Genomic DNA, 25,528 nt, shown 5'->3' on the forward strand with positions numbered 1-25,528 from the left:
CGCAATAAGACCGCACGAATGTATTTCGGAAATATTTATGAATAATTGTTATATATACAAAACACCACATCCGGCAAATGTGGCCGCCAAGCTAGTGATAAGTTTGTTGATCACTGCCAATAATTTTCGTTTTCTGTTCTGTGATTTTCAAGGAAATATTTAGATTTCTTTGTTGGTTGCTATTTTCGATAATTGATTGTCCAAAATTCAGTGCCTTTTGGACGTTCGTCCGTCGAGAGTTATGGTGGTTTTTGCGAAGAATGGTGCAAACTAAACCGGTAAGTTCTTCAATAAGTTTTATAACTAAATTCACCAGAACTAAATTACAGCAGCACGTAAAACCAGCACAAAGTTTGCTGCTTTCTGAGGACTATATATTGGTTGATATTTCATTCAGTAGCAGAGGCAAACAGTTTTTTTTTAGAAGTCGTAATATCACAAGGACGGTATAAAAAAAGCCGAAAGGGACCTTTTGCCGTCGAAATTTGAGGCTCGCAAATATTTTACGTCGCCGCAGGGTATTTGCCATGTGGGTCATAAAATATACTTCCCTCAGATAGGCCGCTTTATTATTAATCATCGTTTTATCGATCCACGTTTACGCTTTTCAACTCATTAGAGTTAGGAGGGACAGGTCAAAAGTTGCATACAAAGCGACAAGAACAGTTACCTGTAAATCTATTTTTTTTTTGGTCTGTGCCTCAGTAAATCGCACAGGACAGTTCAGTAACGCAAACTGTAGACATAAATAAAAAAAGCAAGGCCATGTTATAATTGCATATAAACAACTTTAACGTATTTTTCTTTCTAATGTTTTTTTTTCCTGAAAATTTAACGGGAACATATTTACTCGATGAATTTATTAATGAAAAACTAGTTATTAGGGGAAAAGAAATTATTAGAAAACCACAGAATACCAGTGCTGTACCAACTAACGTCAATATCATGGGTGACTTGTTAAATTCAATAAGTCAATCAGTCTATGGCCGAATGGACGTCGGTACTTAAAAAAAAGAACAGCAAAAGCCCATTATCGGGTTTATTTGTTTGCTTGCATCGGGTGTATAAAGAGATACATCGCGCAATCTGCACCTCGAGACGGCAAACATATCGGCAAATGTCACTTTCAGAACGCTGTTCGGGTTTGGCCTAGTTTTTTTTCCAAACAGTAAGAAGGAAGTTGTCCTAATATTTATGTAACCCGTTATCGGCATGAAACTGGTATATTGCTCAGTGAGTGCACCCGCGGACACTTATTTTTCAATCGCTTTCCCGCACAACACAAATTAGTTCATAGATGACTTTTACTAGCAATTGTTTTTAAGCTTGCCTTCTAATAAATACTTCATTGTTTGGTTGATCGATTTTCAGTGCAGTCCGTCCGTTGTTATTTTGTCATTTTAGGGTATTTTTTTATGTTATATTACATTAAAAAATAAAGGGCTATAAAAAAGTATAAAAGGTGTTAAAAAAGAAGAGTGTCGAATTAAATGAGAAGGAACGGGATATATCATTATACTCGGACGTTTCAAGTTTGCAGAAATCAAGTTACGACTTATGTATTTTTGTGTTTATCCGTACCCGCTGGAATTGTTGAAAAAGACCAAAGAATGGGTATTTATTTATCAGAATCAATTCATGATTGATGCATAAAACTGGGAAACAAAACAAAATACCTATTTTATTCACTATTTTGTGTATTTTTATGTGTAAACTTGTTTAGTTTCTTAAGGTAAGGTAAATTAAAAGTGAGGTTATCGATTATCGGTTAAATAAATCACCTGAAGATTTTTAATTTTTTTAAAGTCTTCTTTTACTTTAATTATTTTCCAAGTTATAATTCTTAGTGGAATATCAGAAACGCTGCGTATTTATGGAAATATTTAATAAGTGTAACTTTTAGATATGTCTAGAATGAGATATGCAGTAGCAGTAACTAGACTAGACTTGGATAGCGAAAGTTCTGGTGTTTGTTCTAAATATTTCCGAAAAATTTCAAAAATTCTATCGGGTCCTAAAACCAAACCTAACATAAAAGTTGTTCAATGTTGTTAAGAAACGACACCATCCTATTGAATGGGAAATAGCAATATGTTTTTTTCGACAAAAGTTATTCGTATGGATTAATTGAAAAATTGAAGAGAACATAAAAGAGACCTCATAGTCATACCGATGTTCATAAAAAAAGGAGCAATTTAATACGTTATCAATAAGAAAAATATGTATTTGTTATTTTTTTTATTATTTTGTAAATATAGCTAAGGTAGGTTAAGTAAAGCTTGTAGAGTTCTCCAAACGATATACCGTTTTTACAACCTTTTATGGTTTTGAGTTCGGAATGAGTTTAAGACCCGCCTTTTGTAAAGCAGAAGAGACTATTCTTTTGAGCACGTGTACCATGAGCCAGGGCCCTATTTAAGATATAAGCCGCTAGATGTGTTATTTTAAGAGTAAGGAAATTTTCTTTGATTAAACTGTTATACTATTTCATATTAGTGTGTTTTTTATAAATCTCCTGCGTCGGTTTTTGTTGACTCGAACTTGCTAACATGGCGCCGATCATCCTGTTGGCTTCTTCAGAACTTGACTGAAACTTGCTCGCATTTTATTCTGTACCGGCTTTCATATTGTTTGAGGGGGGCGGTTCTAAATAAGGGGCATAAATACCGTCTCGGATGACTGATTCCCATGCAAGATTTTGTTCGGCAACTGCTGCTGAGTTTATTTGTCTGAGGAAAAAAAACGAGTCAATCGATGTCTTGAATACTCCGCCACCGTAGTTGTTAAGCCGGTTGATGCCCGCCCGTAGGGGTGGGTGGATGTAAATTTTTTATTTTATTTTTCACGCACGCTATTCGCGTTTCGGAGAATCAAAAAAAAAAAGTGCCGCCTTCATAACGTGGGCGCGCCGTTTCGTTATCTCGCGCGTAAGTCGGCGCCGCGACGCTCGCAATCGCCCACGTCGCGACGGCCGAGTTCCATTCAAGCGGTGTTTCGCGTGAAACAGTGTGACCGATCGTTGCTTAGGCGGCGGTTCGTGTATCGTTGGCGGCAAACCGCCGCGGTGTCGTGTTATTGGCGTAATTCGATTGGCGGGTGGACGTTTATACATATAGTTATAAAAAGTATTATGCAGGACCGGCAAGCAAAAGTCAGCCCCCTGGCGTATCCGTACCTGAATCTGAACGAGTTGGAAAGTAAGTTGGCGATGCGTAACGAATGTTTTGATCGGACTCGTAGGGTTTTGTTCTTAAAAAAACGATAAAAAATATTCATATTTCCGTCCGCTAGAAACATTTAAAGGTCGAGGATCGGCGCGAGGCTAGAAAACGAAACCTTAGCGCGAGGCGCGAGGTATCGTGACGTCAGTAGCCACACACACGGCAGATGACCGGCTGACCGGCTGGCTTTACGATACACATAATAATCGGTGATGGGTTTAGAGCATAAAAATATGCGGAATCATAATGAAATGAAGAAAATAAGGCAAACATATTAGGATTCTATGATGCACATCCAGTTTCCTCTATTACTAGAGTATATGAAGGGACAGATATACCTCGAGGATGAATCCACTCAGTTTTGAAAGAATATAAATAAATATTTAAATTTAAAAAAAAACTAAGTGTAGAACAATGCCAAAGGAGGATGCAGTTTTGTTTGGATTTTTTAAATGGACATGACGAGAATACTAATTTTTTAAAAAACGTTTTATGGACTGATGAAAGTTCGTCGGCTACAAAATAATCCTGACAAATACATGAAATAAAAACTCAGGGGTCAATGGTGTCATAGATGGGCATATTTTGGGTCCGATATTTATAGATGAAAAGTTAACTGGAGATCATTATTTACAAATAGAACAGCCTATAGATATATAGATTTACCCCTAAATTTATCAGCGCTGATTATATGGCAGCAAGAAGGTACCCCTCCTTACAATGTGGTGCATTTTTACCGTTTTTGTTCTACTTTAATTTGTACAAACAAAAAGTTACAGCCAATTAAAATGTTATCAAGATAACATCTTCCATTATACGCATTTTGTTCGGCTACATTCATTCAAAAACTGTTACTTCTATTTCTGTGTAGATATTTGTTTTCGTTATTAGCGTCGGATCGATTTTATTGCAACTATACTGAAATATTAATATTCAAAAGCCGACAAGGTCCGTGCGGCGGTGGTAACGCGAACATGACTAACAACTCGACGTAATAATTATCTTCGAGTACGCCGTATTCGACTAGAACAATATATAACGCGCACGTGACCGCCATTTTTTATTACGGGCGTCTTTTTGCACGCGGCAGGTGCACGCGTGTGAAGGTGCCGTTTGTCAACGTGCGACATCTACCGGTTTTCGTTAATTTCGAGATATTTCACTTTTGGGCCTTCGTTGAGGCTCATCTCACTCAAAACACAAGAACTAGGAGGTGTGACATCACTCCAAAGCGTATATCACATCCTCTCCTCTCACCTCCTTTTAAAAGTTATAGTGCTGTTATTGTTCACTTGGTAGTAATTTTAACCGTAGTATACAGACTTAATTTTGTTGCAAATTCTTATCATAACCAAAGTTCTTAACATAATAATGGGCAATTTCTCTTTCGTTCTCAATCTATATCTATCAGTTTAGCTTTCTTTGGTTTTCTCCACTATTCTCCGTCTGTCGCTCTTTGTAAAACAGATAAAATGATATTTTTCCCCCAGATTTCAATGCCGCAGCTACTGTACATCGCATATTCAAAGCTAAAATTATCAGGTATTTCTACCATAGATACGAGGGCAGCGCCAAAATTCCCCGGCCTGAATATGAAAGAAACAAAGTAGAGTAACAATTTTTTATTATTTTTCAATATAATCCCCTTTAACTTAAATAACTTCTTACATCTCTTTATTAATAACTCAATCCCTTTAATGGACAGGTGCATTATCGTGCAAAAGACGCACGCCGCTGGTCAGTTTTCCTCGACGTTTTACACGTATGCAGTCTCGCAATTTATGTAATAATGTAGGCTTAATATTTACCATTGGCAGTGGTATTTGTTTCTTTAAAATCTATCAAAAGAATTCCTTCACAATCCCAACTATTTTGTTGACTGGCAGACTCTGAATTTTCTTGGACGCGCTTCACCCTTACGACGCCACTTCATTGATTCTTTTTTCGATAGAGGGTCATAATAAAGAACCATAGTTTTTTCTGCCGTCACAATAGTTTCTATCACAGGCTTCGGCTTCGACCCACAGAGTTCCAAAAAAGACCGCGCACACTCGACACGGCGTTGTTTTCGAATAGCCGAATGATTTTTACGAACCCATCTTGCACTAACCTTATGCTTACCTAAATGATCATGCAGGATTCGACGAACACTTGTATCAGAAAGCTTAGTAATTTCTGAGATTTTCTTGGCCCTTAAACGTCGATCACTCAATACCAACTCTTCCACGATCGCAACAATATCTTCCGTTATGACATCCACTGGTCGACCAATTCTTGAATCATCTTCAAGGGACTCCTGCCCCGTTCGAAAACGTTTTGCCCATTCTTTCACTACAGAATACGAAGGAGAACTTTGGCCGTATACACCATCCAGCCTTTCTTTAATAATTTTAGGTGCTAACCCTTCTTTTGTCAAAAACTTTATGACTGCTCTATAGTCAATTTGCGTTATTTGCCACATTTTTTCGGACACGTCTTGTTTAAAATGCTGTCAATAAAAAACTATTTGACGCAAGACTTCAATTTTTTTTTCGCAGCCTACTAAGATATGTATTTAAAAGAAGACAAAGAATTATCACGTGAGAATTTTTCAAAGAAACTGCCACAGGCTACTGTAATGCTTTTTACTGACTGACTGACTGAAACTGCCAGAAAAGATGGCCAATTGTCGATTTTCGTGCTGTAAAGGCTGCTTGTTCTTCGGCCTCCGTACCAGCATATTCCCTTTCAATTCTATTTTTTAGTATTTTTCCATTGATTAATTTTAATCTTGCTTCTTTGATTAATAATCTGATGAACGGGACCATCGTGGTTAAAATTGGATTAGTTAGAATTCGGAAAGGACGTGTTTTATCTGGGTGCAACAATTACGGCCACGTTACCGCGCGTCCCGCCAGAGGATTTATAACGGACGAATTAAAGGGCGTCCGTCGGGATTTACGGCGAGTTAACAAAGAACGCCGTCCGGAGTGGAACAATGAAATTATCGTATATCCGCGTGGACAAATTAGTTGAAATCTCCGGAGCCGTGCCCGTAATACCGCGACTTTGGCGATAATGGCGCTGAAATTATAACGAAATGTGGAACCGTTTAACGTTTTCCGATACGAGATAGCACGGCCTCGGGTTTACTAGCTGCAGATATATGGCAAGGCTATAACCTACGAAGCCAAACCTCGATAAGGTTTTGGGGATGCTATCAGATATCATATAACAACAAAACTAAAATAATAATATATTTAATACCTTGCAATTGACTGGTTGACTAAAGGAATGTGAAATAGTAGACAGGTCATTTATCTAGACTCTCTACCAGAAATTTGAGGACGCATTGACATGACAAAAAGAAAGATGGATCATTCCCCAGAAAATATGACTCTTAAAAATTCTCGATTTCTATACTGCTTTGTAGGGTAGTGAAACTTGGACCTTCCATGCCCATGACCGACAAAAAATCGACGCCTTTGAAATGCGGGACTGGAGGCGAACGCTACGAGTGCGTTAGGGAAACTCCACTCAGGCTAGAAAATTCCGGAAACTCATATCAAGAGTTTGACATTGACATCGTACACACGGTTATATTTTGGAAGAAGTAAAGATGAAACTTATACTACCATCAACATGTCCACAGGGAGCCCTACAATTTTCCAGTCATGTGACTCGAAGAAGCGAAAATAATCTAGAATCTGATCATCTCCGGAAACGTTATTGATAGAAGAGCAAGAGGTAAATCGCCACCCAGGTAGACCGACCAAGTTCAACAAACAACAGGCTTCTCATTCTGGCAAGTTTTTCTAGGCGCAGTCGCAGGCACATAGATAGTAGACTAAAAAATCTTTTAGATATTGACACTGCAGTACCAGATAGACCTCGTCGGTGATGATGACTGTCGGTTGTATCTAGAAGATGAGCAAACTGCAGAGCAAGTACTCAAAAGTGGGGGGCTGAAACGCTCTGAAGATCTGAATAAATTACCCCTCATAGAATAACAGACTTTTGGCACATTCAATAAATCCTATATACTAACCAAAAGTTTACTGTAATACTATATACGAACTTGCTAACGTTTCCTGTTGGCTTCTGCAGAGCTTGATCTCAGGAGGCATCCAGAAGTTTCGTAAAAAGAATTAAAATAATATTTTTCTCTTTTTATTTCGCTCATTACTCTCGCAGCTACGACTAAGAATGTTGCCGACGCGGGATCGTAAATGACAGAGACGAATCAATTAAGTTGGACAATATTTTAGCGGAGTCGGCGACCCACATAGGTCGGCCGCGTTGAAAGTTTCATTTGACGGGACCGGAAGCACTCCTATCGCATTAAAATTTCAAATAACTCCGGGGACCGCAGTCGCCGCTTCCTCCAAAGTTAAGGAATATCGAGGGCATCTTTGGCACCTTCTTAGTGAACAAATCATTTTATAAAAAGTTTACCCAGCCTAAGCGGTGTCTGGAGTCAATTCTATGATTTCTAGTCTTCAATACAAAGCGAATGACTTCAGAAGTTCATCTAAAAATGTAACATCTTATATCAAAAACCTACGCGAGCAGTAAGCTTAGCTCTACCCAATTTCAAGGATGTGGTAGATTACTGGCAAGCTATCATATGAGTTACTAAAACATCCTAAACGATATTACAAAAAAAAAACACTGAAAGCAAAAGGGGCCGAATATATATCGCACTTGGTACTATCGCAATGGGATTAACCCACAGACGCCATTAATTTAATGTTTTGTTGTTAGCACTTAAAAAGTAGGCTCGTACTTGTACAATTAATATATTTTTTACACAATCGCAAGCGAGGTTGAGTCACAGCGACAATGGTCGCCGCAAGCCAAGGTCTTTCGCGATAATTGTCTGATGCAAAAAAAAGCGATCCGTTCGAAGCTTATTCTATTTTACCGGCTGCAACTAGATTTTATAACTTTTGAAATGGGCTTATATTGGCAGCTAAAAATTAAACTACTAGGCCCATATCGGTGGGTAAACTTTTAGGGTATTTTAAAAACTTGGCGCCAGAAATGTTCTATGGGGTTGAAAATACATTGATATGGAAGACGACGTGGTCATTAAACATATACATTTTTGATTTACAACTACTTAATTGCAATTGCGGTTCTACTCGTTTCGCTCCTCTGAGGCCACTCCACTGCCAAACCATTAAAAAGAAAAGACAAACTGCTAATAAGGGAGCTGTTTATTATCGCGGTCGTTATGGTAATGTTTTGTTAGCGGTGTTTATTAGCCAAACGAATTGTGCGGCCTGGAAATCGACTCGCCATTGTTTCGATCCCGTCAGGGGAATGTACTTTCATGACCGAAAAGGGTATTATAACCCCCAAAACCTTTAAGGGGATGTAATTCAAAAACAACGAAGACCAGTAGGCACTACAGAAAGAAAAATTAATCTTCAAATTCCTTTTCAATAGCCATAAATAGAGAAATCTTAAAGGCAATGAAGGTTGTTATCTATTTATTTATTGACGGATGAAAGTGACCGTTATTATACTTACTTAAGTGTGTGTATACGAAATCAGTGGGCACCACCACATTTTTGAAAAAAAAAAAATGAATCTGCGAATTGAAATACCCGTGCTTTTCAACAGGCATAGATAGACAAGCCTTAAAGAAAATGAAGGTTATAAATTGTTGTCTATTTATTTATTAACGGATGAAAGTGACCGTTATTATACTTACTTAAGTGTGTGTATACGAAATCAGTGGGCACCACCACATTTAAAAAAAAATGAATCTGCGAATTGAAATACCCGTGCTTTTCAACAGGCATAGATAGACCAGCCTTAAAGAAAATGAAGGTTATAAATTGTTGTCTATTTATTTATTGACGGATGAAAGTGACCGTTATTATACTTACTTAAGCGTGTGTATACGAAATCAGTGGGCACCACCACATTTTTGAAAAAAAAAAATGAATCTGCGAATTGAAATACCCGTGCTTTTCAACAGGCATAGATAGACAAGCCTTAAAGAAAATGAAGGTTATAAATTGTTGTCTATTTATTTATTGACGGATGAAAGTGACCGCTATTATACTTACTTAAGTGTGTGTATACGAAATCAGTGGGCACCACCACATTTTTGAAAAAAAAATGAATCTGCGAATTGAAATACCCGTGCTTTTCAACAGGCATAGATAGACAAGTCTTAAAGAAAATGAAGGTTATAAATTGTTGTCTATTTATTTATTGACGGATGAAAGTGACCGCTATTATACTTACTTAAGTGTGTGTATACGAAATCAGTGGGCACCACCACATTTTTGAAAAAAAAAATGAATCTGCGAATTGAAATACCCGTGCCTTTCAACAGGCATAGATAGACAAGCCTTAAAGAAAATGAAGGTTATAAATTGTTTTCTATTTATTTATTGACGGATGAAAGTGACCGTTATTATACTTACTTAAGTGTGTGTATACGAAATCAGTGGGCACCACCACATTTTTGAAAAAAAAATGAATCTGCGAATTGAAATACCCGTGCTTTTCAACCGGCATAGATAGACAAGCCTTAAAGAAAATGAAGGTTATAAATTGTTGTCTATTTATTTATTAACGGATGAAAGTGACCGTTATTATACTTACTTAAGTGTGTGTATACGAAATCAGTGGGCACCACCACATTTTCGAAAAAAAAAAAAATGAATCTGCGAATTGAAATACCCGTGCTTTTCAAGAGGCATAGATAGACAAGCCTTAAAGAAAATGAAGGTTATAAATTGTTGTCTATTTATTTATTGACGGATGAAAGTGACCGCTATTATACTTACTTAAGTGTGTGTATACGAAATCAGTGGGCACCACCACATTTTTGAAAAAAAAAATGAATCTGCGAATTGAAATACCCGTGCTTTTCAACAGGCATAGATAGACAAGCCTTAAAGAAAATGAAGGTTATGAATTGTTGTCTATTTATTTATTGACGGATGAAAGTGACCGTTATTATACTTACTTAAGTGTGTGTATACGAAATCAGTGGGCACCACCACATTTTTGAAAAAAAAAAATGAATCTGCGAATTGAAATACCCGTGCTTTTCAACAGGCATAGATAGACAAGCCTTAAAGAAAATGAAGGTTATAAATTGTTGTCTATTTATTTATTGACGGATGAAAGTGACCGTTATTATACTTACTTAAGTGTGTGTATACGAAATCAGTGGGCACCACCACATTTTTGAAAAAAAAAAATGAATCTGCGAATTGAAATACCCGTGCTTTTCAACAGGCATAGATAGACAAGCCTTAAAGAAAATGAAGGTTATAAATTGTTTTCTATTTATTTATTGACGGATGAAAGTGACCGTTATTATACTTACTTAAGTGTGTGTATACGAAATCAGTGGGCACCACCACATTTTTGAAAAAAAAAAATGAATCTGCGAATTGAAATACCCGTGCTTTTCAACAGGCATAGATAGACAAGCCTTAAAGAAAATGAAGGTTATAAATTGTTTTCTATTTATTTATTGACGGATGAAAGTGACCGTTATTATACTTACTTAAGTGTGTGTATACGAAATCAGTGGGCACCACCACATTTTTGAAAAAAAAAATGAATCTGCGAATTGAAATACCCGTGTTTTTCAACCGGCATAGATAGACAAGCCTTAAAGAAAATGAAGGTTATAAATTGTTTTCTATTTATTTATTGACGGATGAAAGTGACCGTTATTATACTTACTTAAGTGTGTGTATACGAAATCAGTGGGCACCACCACATTTTTGAAAAAAAAAATGAATCTGCGAATTGAAATACCCGTGCTTTTCAACAGGCATAGATAGACAAGCCTTAAAGAAAATGAAGGTTATAAATTGTTTTCTATTTATTTATTGACGGATGAAAGTGACCGTTATTATACTTACTTAAGTGTGTGTATACGAAATCAGTGGGCACCACCACATTTTTGAAAAAAAAATGAATCTGCGAATTGAAATACCCGTGCTTTTCAACAGGCATAGATAGACAAGCCTTAAAGAAAATGAAGGTTATAAATTGTTTTCTATTTATTTATTGACGGATGAAAGTGACCGTTATTATACTTACTTAAGTGTGTGTATACGAAATCAGTGGGCACCACCACATTTTTGAAAAAAAAAATGAATCTGCGAATTGAAATACCCGTGCTTTTCAACAGGCATAGATAGACAAGCCTTAAAGAAAATGAAGGTTATAAATTGTTTTCTATTTATTTATTGACGGATGAAAGTGACCGTTATTATACTTACTTAAGTGTGTGTATACGAAATCAGTGGGCACCACCACATTTTTGAAAAAAAAATGAATCTGCGAATTGAAATACCCGTGCTTTTCAACAGGCATAGATAGACAAGCCTTAAAGAAAATGAAGGTTATAAATTGTTGTCTATTTATTTATTGACGGATGAAAGTGACCGTTATTGTACTTACGTAAGTGTGTATATACAAATCCAGTAAACACCACAGCATTTTTGAAAAAAAAAAAAGAATCTACGCATATACGAACATGTATGATGCTTAACTTTTTAAAGTAAGTAAATGATTCTAAAAACCCAAAATATAAAAAATTTATATTAATAATTAATATTATTTATATAAATATTAATAATATTAATAATTTTCTCATGATTATTTTTTTCAATAATTTTAAATTAATTTAGCAAACTTTTGTTCCATTTCCATCTTATTTGTAAAATAACTAAGATTTTTAGTTTTTCAGCGAAGATTTTATAAAAATTCTTTAGGTGGCCAACGCAATGCTAATTGTTTTATTAAAATATTTGGTTAAAATAATAATAATTCCTAAAATCTACTAATGAAGAGAAGCATGTAATCGCAGATAACCATAAAAAACTCACTAAAATAAATAATAATGTTATTATGGACTATTCTTAACCACGATTTGTAAAACTGCCGCACGCTATTTTCTTTTCTCCCAGCCATTTAAATGTTTTCACCAAATGATCTGTTTCACTAGTTCCACTCCTTTGACAAGTCACCAACTAAACACAGATTTTTTTTTCGAAAAGCGCGTTCTGACGAAAATTTAGTGTGTATGTTTACAGTGGCTTTAAAATATTTTGTGACCGCCACAAAAAAAAAAAAAACGGGAAATACATATCATGTAATAAAAAAAATCAACGATTTTTGTGCCCAAGTTTGTCCAACACCGTTCCACTCCATTTCAAACAGTCTGTGGTGTAAGCCGCGCAATCGTATTAAGTCATTTTTTCTTTACATTTATACAAAAACAAAATTAATAACGACGAAAAGGCACAGGGAGGAAAAATGTCTCAACTCCCGTTTAATGAAAACTTTTAATTTCTTCGCGCCGCTGCCATATCGCGAAAATAGAAAGGGCTTTTTCATATTGCCCGTCCTCCGGCCATTTCCTCGGCCACGAACGTTTTTGGTAATCGCCGTGTTTTAGTACCGCGAGCTATAGTCCATAGGCGGCTTATTAAGATTATAATTATCTCGCCTGCCGTGCGATTTACGTGTCGTCAACGTAAATCAAACTAACCAAAAGTCATCGAAGAATGTTCTGTGTCCGTATCTGCAACTAACCGCTGCGTGCAGTATAGTTTCTCTTGAAAAAAATATCTCTGGAAATCAGGTAAAAAGGAGTCTATGTTCTCAAATTTCTCAACAGCGAACGTCAGTAATTTTACCCGAAATCCCATAAATATATTATTCTATGATTTGGATAGCCAGCTGACCAAAAAAAGTGTATGGTTTTCAGGTATCCTTTTTAATAAAATTATATGATTATTATTTATTATTATTATTATTATTATTATTATTATTATATTATATAAATTTCCCGGGCTGGATATGATAGAAACAAAGTAGAGTAACAATGTTTTATTATTTTTCAATATAATCCCCTTTAACCAAAACAGTATCTTTTAGCTCAACTTCGTCGTTAAACCGCCGTCCACATAAGTCCTTTTTCAAATATCCAAACAAATAATAGTCGCTGGGGGCCATATGTGGACTATAGGGAGGATGATCTGTTTGGTGGAACCCACATTCTAAAATGGCAGCTTGTGCAACACCCGCAGTATGGACAGGTGCATTATCCTGCAAAAGACGCACGCCTCTGGTCAGTTTTCCTCGACGTTGTACACGTATGCAGTCTCGCAATTTATGTAATATTTACCATTGACAGTGGTATTATATTCATTAAAATCTATCAAAAGAATTCTTTCGCAATCCCAAAACATCGTGGCCATCACCTTTTTTGTGGACTGGCTGACTCTGAATTTTCTTATGACGCCACTCCATTGATTCTTTTTTCGATAAAGGGTCATAATAGAGAACCATAGTTTCATCTCCCCTCACAATAGTTTCTATCACAGGCTTCGGTACCGACGCACAGAGTTCCAAAAAAGACCGCCCACACTCGACACGGCGTTGTTTTTGAATAGCCGAAAGGTTTTTAGGAACCCATGTTGTTTTTTTTTTCGCAATCTACTAAGATATATATTTAAAAGAAGACCAAGTTTTATCGTGATATTGGAGCTGCATCTATTATCATCATAATTTTGGCGCTAACCTCGTATCTTTAGTGTTCTTTCGGAACAAATGTAATCGGCGCATTATATATAAATACCTGCTTGTAAAGAGCAGTCCTGTGTTGTGGCGCAGTGAGCGTCTTCGCCCTAACATTTACATTATGGATTTCGCTACGGAAAACTAATTTATCTTTTAAGAAGAAGAAGAAGTCTTTAAGACCATAGAGAACAGGTATTCGAATAAATTGTCTATTCTCGACCAATGCAACTCTTCAATGAAGTTAAAGCATCTGCAGCAGACTAGACTAGTAAAACCAATTCAGTCCAAAACTAACCAAACTAGTATATCAAACTTTGTAGACCATGAAAATAGCGACGAGCATGCGCTTATTGCTACGGTTGATAAGTTAAAGGGGACTGGTTAATATTGGCGGATTTATTTGGAGAGACGGGTCCGTGAAAATGGTCATAATTCCCGCCGAACATCGTCGCCTCAAGCGTTTCAACACTTCGCTGATGTGACTTTTAATCTTCGTTCGGCGAGGAAAGCATAAACCCGTTTTCTGGAACTTTCGGAAAACGTCGTAAATTTCCTTTTTTTAGGTGATTTTATTAGGGGCGGCCGTAACTCAATTAGACTGAGCAGACACTTAACCGGAAAAACGATGAACTGTCGTTATTAATTGCAGCACCCGTAGTTTATTTGAGAGAAAGTACTAAAAAAAAATTAAAAAAAAAATTGAAGTATCCAGTAGCAAAATTAATATCAGACCACGCAGATGCCGAATATCCAAGTATCTATGCACTAAGCCATAAAGAACATTCCTAAAGTACGTGTTGTGTATTCCACAGCATGAGGATGAAAAGAAGAGAGTCAAACTCAAACTTGCTGACGTTTTGCCAACCATCCTGTTAGCTTCTTCAAAGCTTAACTGAAACTACTACTGGTGTGTAGTTGCCTAGTGTGTTGTTAGTTTCGACGTAGAATCCCTCTTTACTAAAGTCCCCATTCCTGGAACATATTTTTTTCTTGAGAAGAAAATCGTCAACACCTTCCATCTGAAACCAAAATTATGGGGACGCTATGTCGATGATACTTTTGTCATTTGGCCTGATGGTTAAAAATCCTTCAAAAAGATTTGTAAACAGTAAATGGTTGTTGCTCGAGAAGACTAAAACCATGGCTTGGTTGAGGAGCGATTAATTCAAGGATTCTGCCTGACATAAGGGTAAAATATTCTTTAGCTGCTGTATCCGCAATTTCATTACACGGAATGCGAATACTAATGATCTCTCAGATCCAGGGTATGACTAATAGCCACCATATCCGTTGTGCAAATACAGAAAAAATTGCTTATGCCACAAAAGGTCGGGACAGGAGTCTGATTGCAGTTGCCCTCCTAAAGGCTTATCAAATCAACTAACCAAAATGAGCCAGAAATCCCTATATTTGGAAAAAAAATTCAACCAAACAAGGCATAGATTTTTGACGAAAATAATCAAAATTCAGGTGGACGGTTTTGAACTCCATTACAATGCTGAACTGTCGTTATTAATTTACTTACCCCATAGTCTTTTTGACTGTAATTAACCAGGAAAAGTAATACGAAACATTGACTCACTACGGCTTCCATAACCGATGTTTATACATATACATACATTCATTTTTTTTACATAGAAGTTAATACATCAACGGGAGACCTAACTTCTAACACAATCAATAGGATAACCATTATATATATGTTGATTTCCTTCGAACTCAAAGATCTGAAAAACGCTAATGTGACATATGACAAGCATAGTATGAAAACCATAACACTGACGCATACTCAATTCTAGAGCGCACTAGAGAAGTGTAGAGCAGTTTGAAGCAGATCAGAGTAACTTGATTACAGTTGCGTATTATAAAACCCAGGCGCTATTTATAATTAGACCAGTCTAGTTGACTAAAATTGTCAAAGGCACTTAGCAGATATTGCTGGTATGTCGACAAATTTGTTGTCGTGGATCTACAACGAATTACTGGCTGCTTTTATAAATGTATGTTAAACCTTTTATTTTCCAAAAGAGGTAAAAATCTTATATCTACTGCAGATAACCATAACCGGAATTCCATCAGGTCCACAAGAAAATTCATTGTAAAGGTTCCACAATACCATCAACCACATCAATCACTATAGAATTAGAACATTTTATCTTTATATTCTCTAATCATAACTAGCGTGCTCGGTGAACTCAAAGCGTTTTTCCGCAGGCGATTCGGGATCGACGTCGATCCTTGATGGCGGCGCCGTCCCTTCCGAAACGCTGCGCGTCGGCGGCGGTCGCGGTGGCGTCGTGCTGCAGCGGCAGTGGGTGACGTTGACGGCGAGCATGTGGCCGGAACCCACCGACGCCGCCCCCGGCTGGAAAGCGTCGTCCGCCGCCTCTGGCCGTTTGCCCGTGTTGGCGGCAGTGTTCTGCGGGGCCGCACTGATCGTCGCAATCCTCGGGGCCTGCCTCCTCTACTGGTGCTGCGTCATGCCTCGAAAAGACAACAAGCACTACTGTAAGTACACCTAGACGCAACAAGCACTACCGTAAGTGCACCTAGGCGCAACGAACACTACCGTAACAGCACCTAGGCGCTAACAGCGCCACCGTAAGTGCACGCGGGCGCCAATAGCACTACTGTAAGTGCACCTAGGCGCAACGAACACTACCGTAACAGCACCACCGTAAGTGAACGCGGGCGCCAATAGCACTACTGTAAGTGCACCTAGGCGCAACAAGCGCTACTGTAAGTGAAGCTAGACGATGGCAATTCTAATGATGATTGTCATATGCTCCACAGCGTTGTCAAACTCTTATATTTCTACGATTTAACCAGGAAATTATATCATTATCTAGTATATTTTAGATTAAATTAAGTCTATTTTTCAAATACTGTAATATCAAGTTTTTAAAGAATCTTCTACAAGCTACTGTAATACTATTTACAAATCTTCTGACGTTTCGCTAATCATCTCGTTAGAGCTAAACTGCAACTGTATATAGTACTGAAATACTATTTTTCTACTTAATTCTGAGATTTTACCGCACGGTTTGAATTTTTTACATTTCTCAAATCTGACGGTCATGTCAGTGAATGTATTTGTGTTGTTTTGCGAAAATATACCGAAAAACTAACGGTCATATGCATATGCAATTTTGGTGAACTTTTTAAGCCACTTGTATATTAAATAGCACAGATTAATTTGTCATGAATCAATGACTATGTGGGTATAATAGTATTCCGGAAAGATGACGATAACATTAGCAGTGATACCAAGCGTATTCTTATGGCATTTGCTGGGTGTCATCGTTATGACATAGTCGTCATTTTTCCTGATATTTATTATTGATATATCATCTACTAAAATAGTAAAACAGTGCATACAAAAATGAGGAAAACTAATATAACATAGAATAACATAGAAATGAAAATAGAATTCTGAAACTTAATATAAAACTACTTAAAACTAATGAAAATAAAATCGAATGGAAAATGGAAAACTCACGAAATTGAAAATTTTGAACATTCCTTTGAACAGTTCTACACAAAAATTAAAAAGTATATGGTCGGTAGCTTTATGTCTAGTTTTTACACATAAATTCGTGGAAACTAGAGACAAAAAGCGCTTCAATTCCTGCTCTTTTCTTCCTCGACCAATTAGCAATTATCTCATACGGGATATCCGATCCCATCTGGCCTGGATACCAGTGTGAATGTAAGACATCCGGAAACCGAGCAATATTTCATACAAATCCATAGACATCCGCACAAAACAAGGACCAATCCACAAAACTGTAGGCACTACGCCTCTAACAATTCAATGAAAAGATGTACTGGAGGAAATTTTTTCAAAGGACACAAGTTTTTAATCAATTTTTAACTTTTATTTTTCTTCTTCTTTTCATTGTACTTTAGACCACCGAAGCACAGACCACAATTGTCTACAGTTTATTTCGATTATTTATGTGTTTCGTATTTACTGAAACCGACTTATGATTTTTATAAATGGTAACGTTATAAATTCTATTAAAATTCCGGGTTCATTTCGATTTGATTTGCGTCGATTTGAATGTAGTCGTTCCGGTGGGAAAGAAACGGCGTTAAATTGAGATCGGCCACGATTAATTCGACACTGACGTGATGTGACAGGTAAAATGTCGTTTCTCGTGTCTCTTTTTATCGTCTGCGTTCTCAAATTGCTATTTTCAGCGGGTGAGTGCGTAGGTTTTTACGTGGGTCTATATATAGACGAATTATTATATACGGAATTGAAAACGGAGAGGTGAAGTTGATATCTGACGTTTGAGTCGAAGCGTTTAAAAAAAAAAAATGGTGTTTTTTTTTTAAGTTAATCCTTAATTAATATCTCTGCAGTTAGACTGCAAATCGGGGTCCCTAGTTTAATTTCCGCTATTGCAATACGTTAATTATTTTCCGATTTCCCTCTCACGATATATCCACGCGACAAATCTGGTTTAGTCGCCCCGCGTTAATTGCCAATTTGAAGTACCGGAATTCCTACCTTCGCTTCGTCCAAATTAAATACTCCTTTAAAGTCGCCATAAAAGAGAAAAACAGCCTACGGGCACAGGATCCCACCTTATGGCCATCCTGGACACACGTAAAAACAAGCTTCGAGAATGACTAGTTTCTGATCCCTTACTGACTGATAACATTTCAATTTGTGTTGACGTAAAATGTGACGCCAAATCTTAACAGTGTTCAAACTTGTATGTTACTGACCTTACTGTCAGGTCAGTCAACTTAATATTTCTTTAAATAACATTTCCTGACATTTTATATATCTATTTGAACACTAGCTTTTTTCTTAATGAAATCGATGAAACTTACCCTGTAGACATGTCTCAGTTTTACATAGAAAGTGATGCTGAGTTTTGTGCGACGAAAACTATAAAGTTGAACACTAGTTCAGTTTGAAAAATCTGTTATCCCTCACGACTCTAAAATTCCGTCGTCTCTACGGATTCACGAACCAGGATTACCCCTTCGACCTATTGAAAACATCACTGACCACATATCAAAAGTTATAAAGAAGTATAACGTCAAAACCAGATTTACCCCTTGTCCAAAAATCTCTCAACATCTTCGGTCCGTCAAAGACAAAATTCCATTTGAGATGCCAGGAGTTTACAGCATTCCATGCATATGCGGCAAAGAACACCAACGGCTAAGACAAATAAACCCATCAGTTGTTACCGAACGCACTCATAAAACCCGACATAAAATTTTATTTGATAAAACTAAAATTCTTGGATGTAATCAGTTCTTCCAGCTACAAAAAATCCGAGTCTGTAGAAATCTATAAACAACCTAACAATCTTAACCGCGACTCAGCTCTCTACCTGTCACCAATATGGATCCGAGACGGTGTTTGTGCCCCTCATTTGGCTCCGGCCCCCTCAAACAATATATAAGCATACTTTTTACAAAACTTCTGTATTCCTCCTGCGTCGATTTTTGCTGAGTCGAAATTGCTAGCAAAACCAACGCAGGAGGAATCCAGAAGTTTTGTAAAAAGTATTACAGTAGCCTGTGAAAGTTTTTTTGAAAATATATAATGAATTATTAATTATTCTGAAAATAAATTAATAAATTATGAAATAAACAACTGTTATTCAAAACATAACTATTCTAACATTGATTGTGAACAATTTATCCTCCGCTTTACTACGGTGGTTGAGAATATAATAGATAAAATTTTTGATCCACCCTCGACTCATTCCTTAAAAAGAAAAGTAAAAAAAAAGGAAAATAAAATTAATATAATTTAAAAGCGAACGTAAACATAATATTTACAAATGTTTTTCTTTAAATTTTATTTACATTTTTTTTTCTTTAGTTTTAAATAAGTTTTAGTTAGTTTTTTATTTCTTTGTTAACATTTAAGTAGCATTTTCGACGATAATTTTCTGTCCATAAAAAATACATTGTCTCGGACGAGTCCTATATTAGTGAAAGGTAAAAACCTGAGTCGCGGTTAAGATTGTTTGGTTGGTTAGATTCTCGGATTTTTCTTCGGTAGAAGAATTGATTACATGCAATGTCCGCATATAAGATCGAAGATTGTGAGAGATTTGAAGAAGTGTTAATTCGTGATGTGATAAAAGTGGTGACGTTATATATCTGAAGAACCTTTGATATGTGCTGTTCTGAATGTAAAGAAGGGCGACATTGGCAAGTGTGGGGTTGTTTTCGGACTCATTGTCTTTGGAAGGTTGTGGTGAAGTGTATTCAAACTGGAACCAACTAATGAAAAGTGTTAAAAGCTCAACATTTTTGAAATAACGTACGATTTCACCAATATTTTACGTATTTCACAAAGCTGGCACACCAGATTTCACGCGTCATTTACCCTACGAGAGATTAATCTGTGTCTTTTATTGAATTTATGAACATGGAGTGACTAAAACTGGCTTCTCTAACAACAGCTACAGGCGTCTAGCGTCCATTATGTTCGCGTTCTAGCTGAAAATATGGAATTGTTGAATGTACCAGCTCCTTGTAAAGACTACTTAACTCATACAAAATTTGTTGACTTAAAACCTCAAACACGCAATAATTCAATCAAAAACTATTTGATTAAGGAAAAAATAAATAATGTCCGCGTTCAAGTAACCAACCCTAACAGGGTATACTGAATTGAATTTGTATAATTTCACTGCACATTCAAAACTAATCGAAATCAAATCGCAGAATAACATTTTCTTAGGTATTCGAAAGGTAGATCCCGCGTTATCCTCGTCCACCCAAATACCGCCCCCGGGTGTGCCCGCCCCCGCTTACCAAGTGAGTCAGGCGGCCGTGTTCGCCGAACAGAAGCGGTGCGGGTGGGGCTACAGCAACAGGGTGATCGGGGGCGGCGGTCCGCTGCAACCCAACCCTTGGTATACCGGGAGGGTTATCGGTGGACCCCAGTGTACCCAGTGTCCTGGCGTTTGTCCCGTACCGAGAAGTAGCAGCAATCCTGGACAGCAGGTGAATAAAATTTATAAATGGATATTAACTTTTATTTATTTATTAGGATTACACATCGAAACCACTCCCTAAGGTTCCTCAGCCACGACTTTGTACTCCTCCCTACAGATATCTTGGGTTTTTCTTCCGTATTCGATAAAATTTTATAATTATCATATCAGCCAAACACGTAAGAGTTATCCAAAATATAGTTTTTTGCTCCTCCAAAAAATATCTAAATAACGAAAAATATTATTATAAATCCAGGAAATCTGGGGCCTATTTACAATACATAATAAATAGGGGGCCTATTTATAATACATTATAAATAGGGGTCGTTTGTTAATACATTATAAGCAGGTGACTATGAGGCAAAACATTATATATCCTCTTTTAATGGCCGGCTGGATGTTTTTTCGTGAAAAAAAAATTGAATCTATTAAAATTGGGGGGTTAAGATTCACCCGGGGCCCTATAAATATAAAAATTGTTGCGAATTGTTAGACCAACCTATTTATAATATATTCCAAATAGCCTGTTTAATACGTTATAAATAGAAGACAATACATTATAAATAGGAGGCCATTTATAATGAATTATGAATAAGAGACCGTTTTTAAATTCATTGTAAATAGAGGAGTACTTAGAATACATTATAAATAGGGGCCTGTGAATGTTATATTTGAGGCATTTTAAATACATTATTAACATTATAATGCATTTTACATTATAATAATGACATATAATAATTACGTTCATAATAAATTGTAAATAGCGCGTATATTAAGTAGGCTGAATGTGAAATATGAGGCAGAACACTATAAATCTTTTTCTAATGACCAGCTGAAGTCTAGCGGATAATTTTTAAATTAAAATTAAAATTAGGGCGTTAAACGTCAGCCGGCGGAAATTGTCAAAATAACCTATCCTATGAATTCTATGTAAGATTTTTTTCACAAATTATTTATTTTTAGAAAATTATTTAATAAATGGGGGCTTTGCATTATATGTTACTTTATGTATATAAAGTAATATCTAGGCCACGTCACATTATGATCATTTCAACTTCCAATAAACGCTTCTATCAAAATTAGGTGCAAGCAGTATATATCAATGAATATAGATATTGGTTTTATTATTGGAATTTTGAAAATTAGCCGATTTTGAAGAAAAGACTACCCAAACTCTTGCTTGCAGGGTCATTCGAGCAACAACTCGTCAATGCGAAAACCACGCCCCGTCAGTCAACCGATACCATCTAGCGTGAATATAAACGGCGACGTGGTGCCCAAGCAGGCGCTACCGGAGATTTCCGAATTTTCGCCCAGCAGTCCCCAATACGCATCGAGTAGCAGTGCGTGTGATCCACTCTCGATTCGCACAAATGTGTCATTTTTTAAAATCAGTTTTAGACGAAGCGGGCGGCCAGGATGACGTCAGAGCGGACGAACCTGCATTGAAGACCAGGAGTCTGCCCGCGTGGGTCAGGTCGAAACCTAGACCTCTCTCGACGGAAGACGACCTGAACGATTTGTACGCTAAGGTCGGTAGAAGAGCAAATGAGCGAAATATTTTTTCTATGGGGTTTTTAAAAATATTAACTGGTATAAAAAACACCTAAACTTTATTGAGTTTATGTATATATATATATATATATATATATATATATATATATATATATATATATATATATATATATATATATATATATATATATATATATATATATATATATATATAACCAGTATAAATAAAACACTAAAGCCTTATTATTATTAATTTGTGAGATTAAAAAGTTCTTTTATTATTTATTATTTTTTGTACAAATTTCTTATCACAATTTGAGTATATTTTTATATATAAAGGACTCATTTGATAGCGATTTGCTTCTTTTAAGTTTTTTTTTTAATTAATTGCACCTCAAAAAAAATTTTTTTAAATGATTAACAGATATAAAAACAAGCTTTAATATTATTTATTTGCGCAATTAAAAGGTTCAGTTTTTATATATAAACCGTTCGTTTAATAAAAAATAATAATTAAAAAATAAAAATAAAGGCCTCGATTAATAGAAATCTGAGGTTTTTACTTTTTTTTCAATTTTTTTATTTTAATTATTATTTATTAGTTTTTTCTAAACTATTTTTTTGCAATTTGAGTATGGTTTTATATATAAACCGTTCGTTTAATAAAAACCTATGCTTTTTACATTTTTCCTACTGAATATATATATATATATATATATATATATATATATATATATATATATATATATATATATATATATATATATATATATATATATATATATATATATATATATATATATATATATATATATATATTCAGTAGGAAAAATGTAAAAAGCATAGGTTTTTATTAAACGAACGGTTTATATATAAAACCATACTCAAATTGCAAAAAAATAGTTTAGAAAAAACTAATAAATAATAATTAAAATAAAAAAATTGAAAAAAAGTAAAAACCTCAGATTTCTATTAATCGAGGCCTTTATTTTTATTTTTTAATTATTATTATTTATTTGCGCAATTAAAAGGTTCAGTTTTTATATATAAACCGTTCGTTTAATAAAAAATAATAATTAAAAAATAAAAATAAAGGCCTCGATTAATAGAAATCTGAGGTTTTTACTTTTTTTTCAATTTTTTTATTTTAATTATTATTTATTAGTTTTTTCTAAACTATTTTTTTGCAATTTGAGTATGGTTTTATATATAAACCGTTCGTTTAATAAAAACCTATGCTTTTTACATTTTTCCTACTGAATATATATATATATATATATATATATATATATATATATATATATATATATATATATATATATATATATATATATATATATATATATATATATATATATATATATATTGTTTATTTATTTATTAATATCTGTTTGCGAGATTTAAATATTCATTTATTATTTAAACAGATACTCTTAAATATTATTGATATTGTTTAATAATTTCGTTTAATTCGTTTGACACAAAAGGTCCTCTACACATTATATTATGAGAAAGTATTTCTTGAAAAACGCTAATACCAAAAATTAATTAAAAATTATAGCTAACAAAAATTGTATTTATTGATTCTTTTGGATGATGTTTTTAATAGAAAAATAACAAAAAAATTTTAAATGTGGCGGGTCCCAGTTGTAATTAAGATTGAGTGAACGGTTTGTTATTAAGAAAAAGAATTGAAACGGTTGGGGGTGATGATCTGTGGTGTCCAGACGTACATTGGTTTCGATTGAGAAGCATCGATTTACTACCGATCGATTAGCCGGAGCAACAAATCATCATTTTGTTGCAGGTCAATTTCAGCAAGAAACGAAAAAACCGAATGAGAAACGACGAAGCAGCAATAATAGCGTTAAGCAAGTCACGTAGTCAATTCCTGCACAAAGACACCGATTCGCTGGTCGACAACGAAGCAGTCATCGTTTACGACGAGCGCACGGCGTTATAAACTAACCAAATTTTTTATCTAGGGTCGTCGCGCGTACACACGTGATAATTTTTAGAATAATTGTTCGTAAAGAACGAGGTTATATTGACTCGTCATTGCATTTTTAAAGTTTACCGACCAAATTTACGCCACGAAATTTGAGGCGAAAAGTTTCATATCTCCCCCCACCCTCCCCCGCCACGAGTGCATATCCCTAAATTTAAGACTTATCACGACTTCGACAAATAATGTTAGGGCTATTTTTTCTGTGATACATTTTTTATGCGTTAAGCGGGTACCAAATAAATGTAGAATTGATAAAAGGGCCCCTTGTAGCGGCGCGTTTTTCTCCCGTAGCGAAATTTACCTTATGATTCGGACGGCGGACAATTGAAAAAGTAATAATCGCCCTCGTATATCCTAAGACTGGACACTATTATTTTCGTAGTTGTAGACGAGGAGAGAGTCTGTTAATATGCAATTAGAGAGAAATATTAAGTTGAAATTTTATCGACTCTTTTATAAAATATTAAAACAACAAAAAAATCATATTATTCATTATGCTGATGTATAACTCAGTTAACCTAAACTCGATACTCCTCTTCTTCTTTTTTTCGTTCAATGTGGCGTGATCGAAAATTCCAGAATAAGAAAAGTAAAAAGTGTGTTATTTTCGAACACCTCATATAAATCAATTTTTACTACGGCTTTATAACCTATAAAATTGAATGTCACCTGGAAATAATGTTCGATGCCTCGATATTGGCCGGAATGTTTTGACCCAATCCCTAGACATCTATTTTATAGGTTCTTTTGTTGCTATGCTACGTAATTTTATAGGTTATAATATTCCCACACAACGCAGTTGCACTAGGCGGTGTTTTTTCTCTGCAATTGAAAGCTTCGATATTAGATCTGAAACTACGCTTGTATTTGGGTGGTATTTTCGCGTTCTATCGACTTGCGTCAGAAGATGCTCTAGCTGAACCACGACATCATCAACAGTTTACTTTACGCCGTCTGAATGGTTAAGCTCTGAGCATAAGTTATAAAAAGTAAGATGCCAGGTCGCGAAAATACGACTTTAATGTTGTGTATCACTGTGTAAAACTCGTTCTTGGTTTATAGTTTTTGATTTTGGACTCCACTTTTAGAAAATAAACAGGAATACAATAAATCGTGCTTTTATTTTACGCCATGTTCTGTTCGATGACTCATATATTTTAATAAATATAATAATTTTAATAAATTAATATATTTTAATCGAAAACGTCTAATTAAACCCGTGCGGTGTTACATCACACATGCGACATGCC

At 35.5% G+C, this 25,528-nt stretch overlaps 1 protein-coding gene across 3 annotated transcripts; it reads left to right on the forward strand.

Annotated features, from left to right (window-relative positions):
- Positions 1-2: 2 nt before the first annotated feature.
- Positions 3-25,389, forward strand: LOC132697433 (uncharacterized). 3 transcript variants are annotated; one of them, XM_060662950.1, is made up of 6 exons: positions 3-278; positions 15,990-16,283; positions 20,500-20,765; positions 21,942-22,098; positions 22,151-22,287; positions 24,078-25,389. In XM_060662950.1, exons 2-6 carry the CDS (start codon positions 16,109-16,111, stop codon positions 24,231-24,233), a joined length of 891 nt encoding a protein of 296 aa, XP_060518933.1. In that variant the 5' UTR covers positions 3-278; positions 15,990-16,108; the 3' UTR covers positions 24,234-25,389. The 3 variants fall into 3 exon arrangements, with proteins under 3 accessions (XP_060518933.1, XP_060518931.1, XP_060518932.1); XM_060662948.1 differs by lacking the exon at positions 3-278 and adding an exon at positions 2,996-3,197; XM_060662949.1 differs by lacking the exon at positions 3-278 and adding an exon at positions 13,221-13,323.
- The last annotated feature ends 139 nt before the right edge of the window (positions 25,390-25,528 follow it).

The sequence above is a fragment of the Cylas formicarius genome, unplaced genomic scaffold (genome assembly GCF_029955315.1).
Source record: "Cylas formicarius isolate icCylForm1 unplaced genomic scaffold, icCylForm1.1 PGA_scaffold_1__22_contigs__length_36826433, whole genome shotgun sequence".
In the NCBI taxonomy this organism is placed as follows: domain Eukaryota; kingdom Metazoa; phylum Arthropoda; class Insecta; order Coleoptera; family Brentidae; genus Cylas; species Cylas formicarius.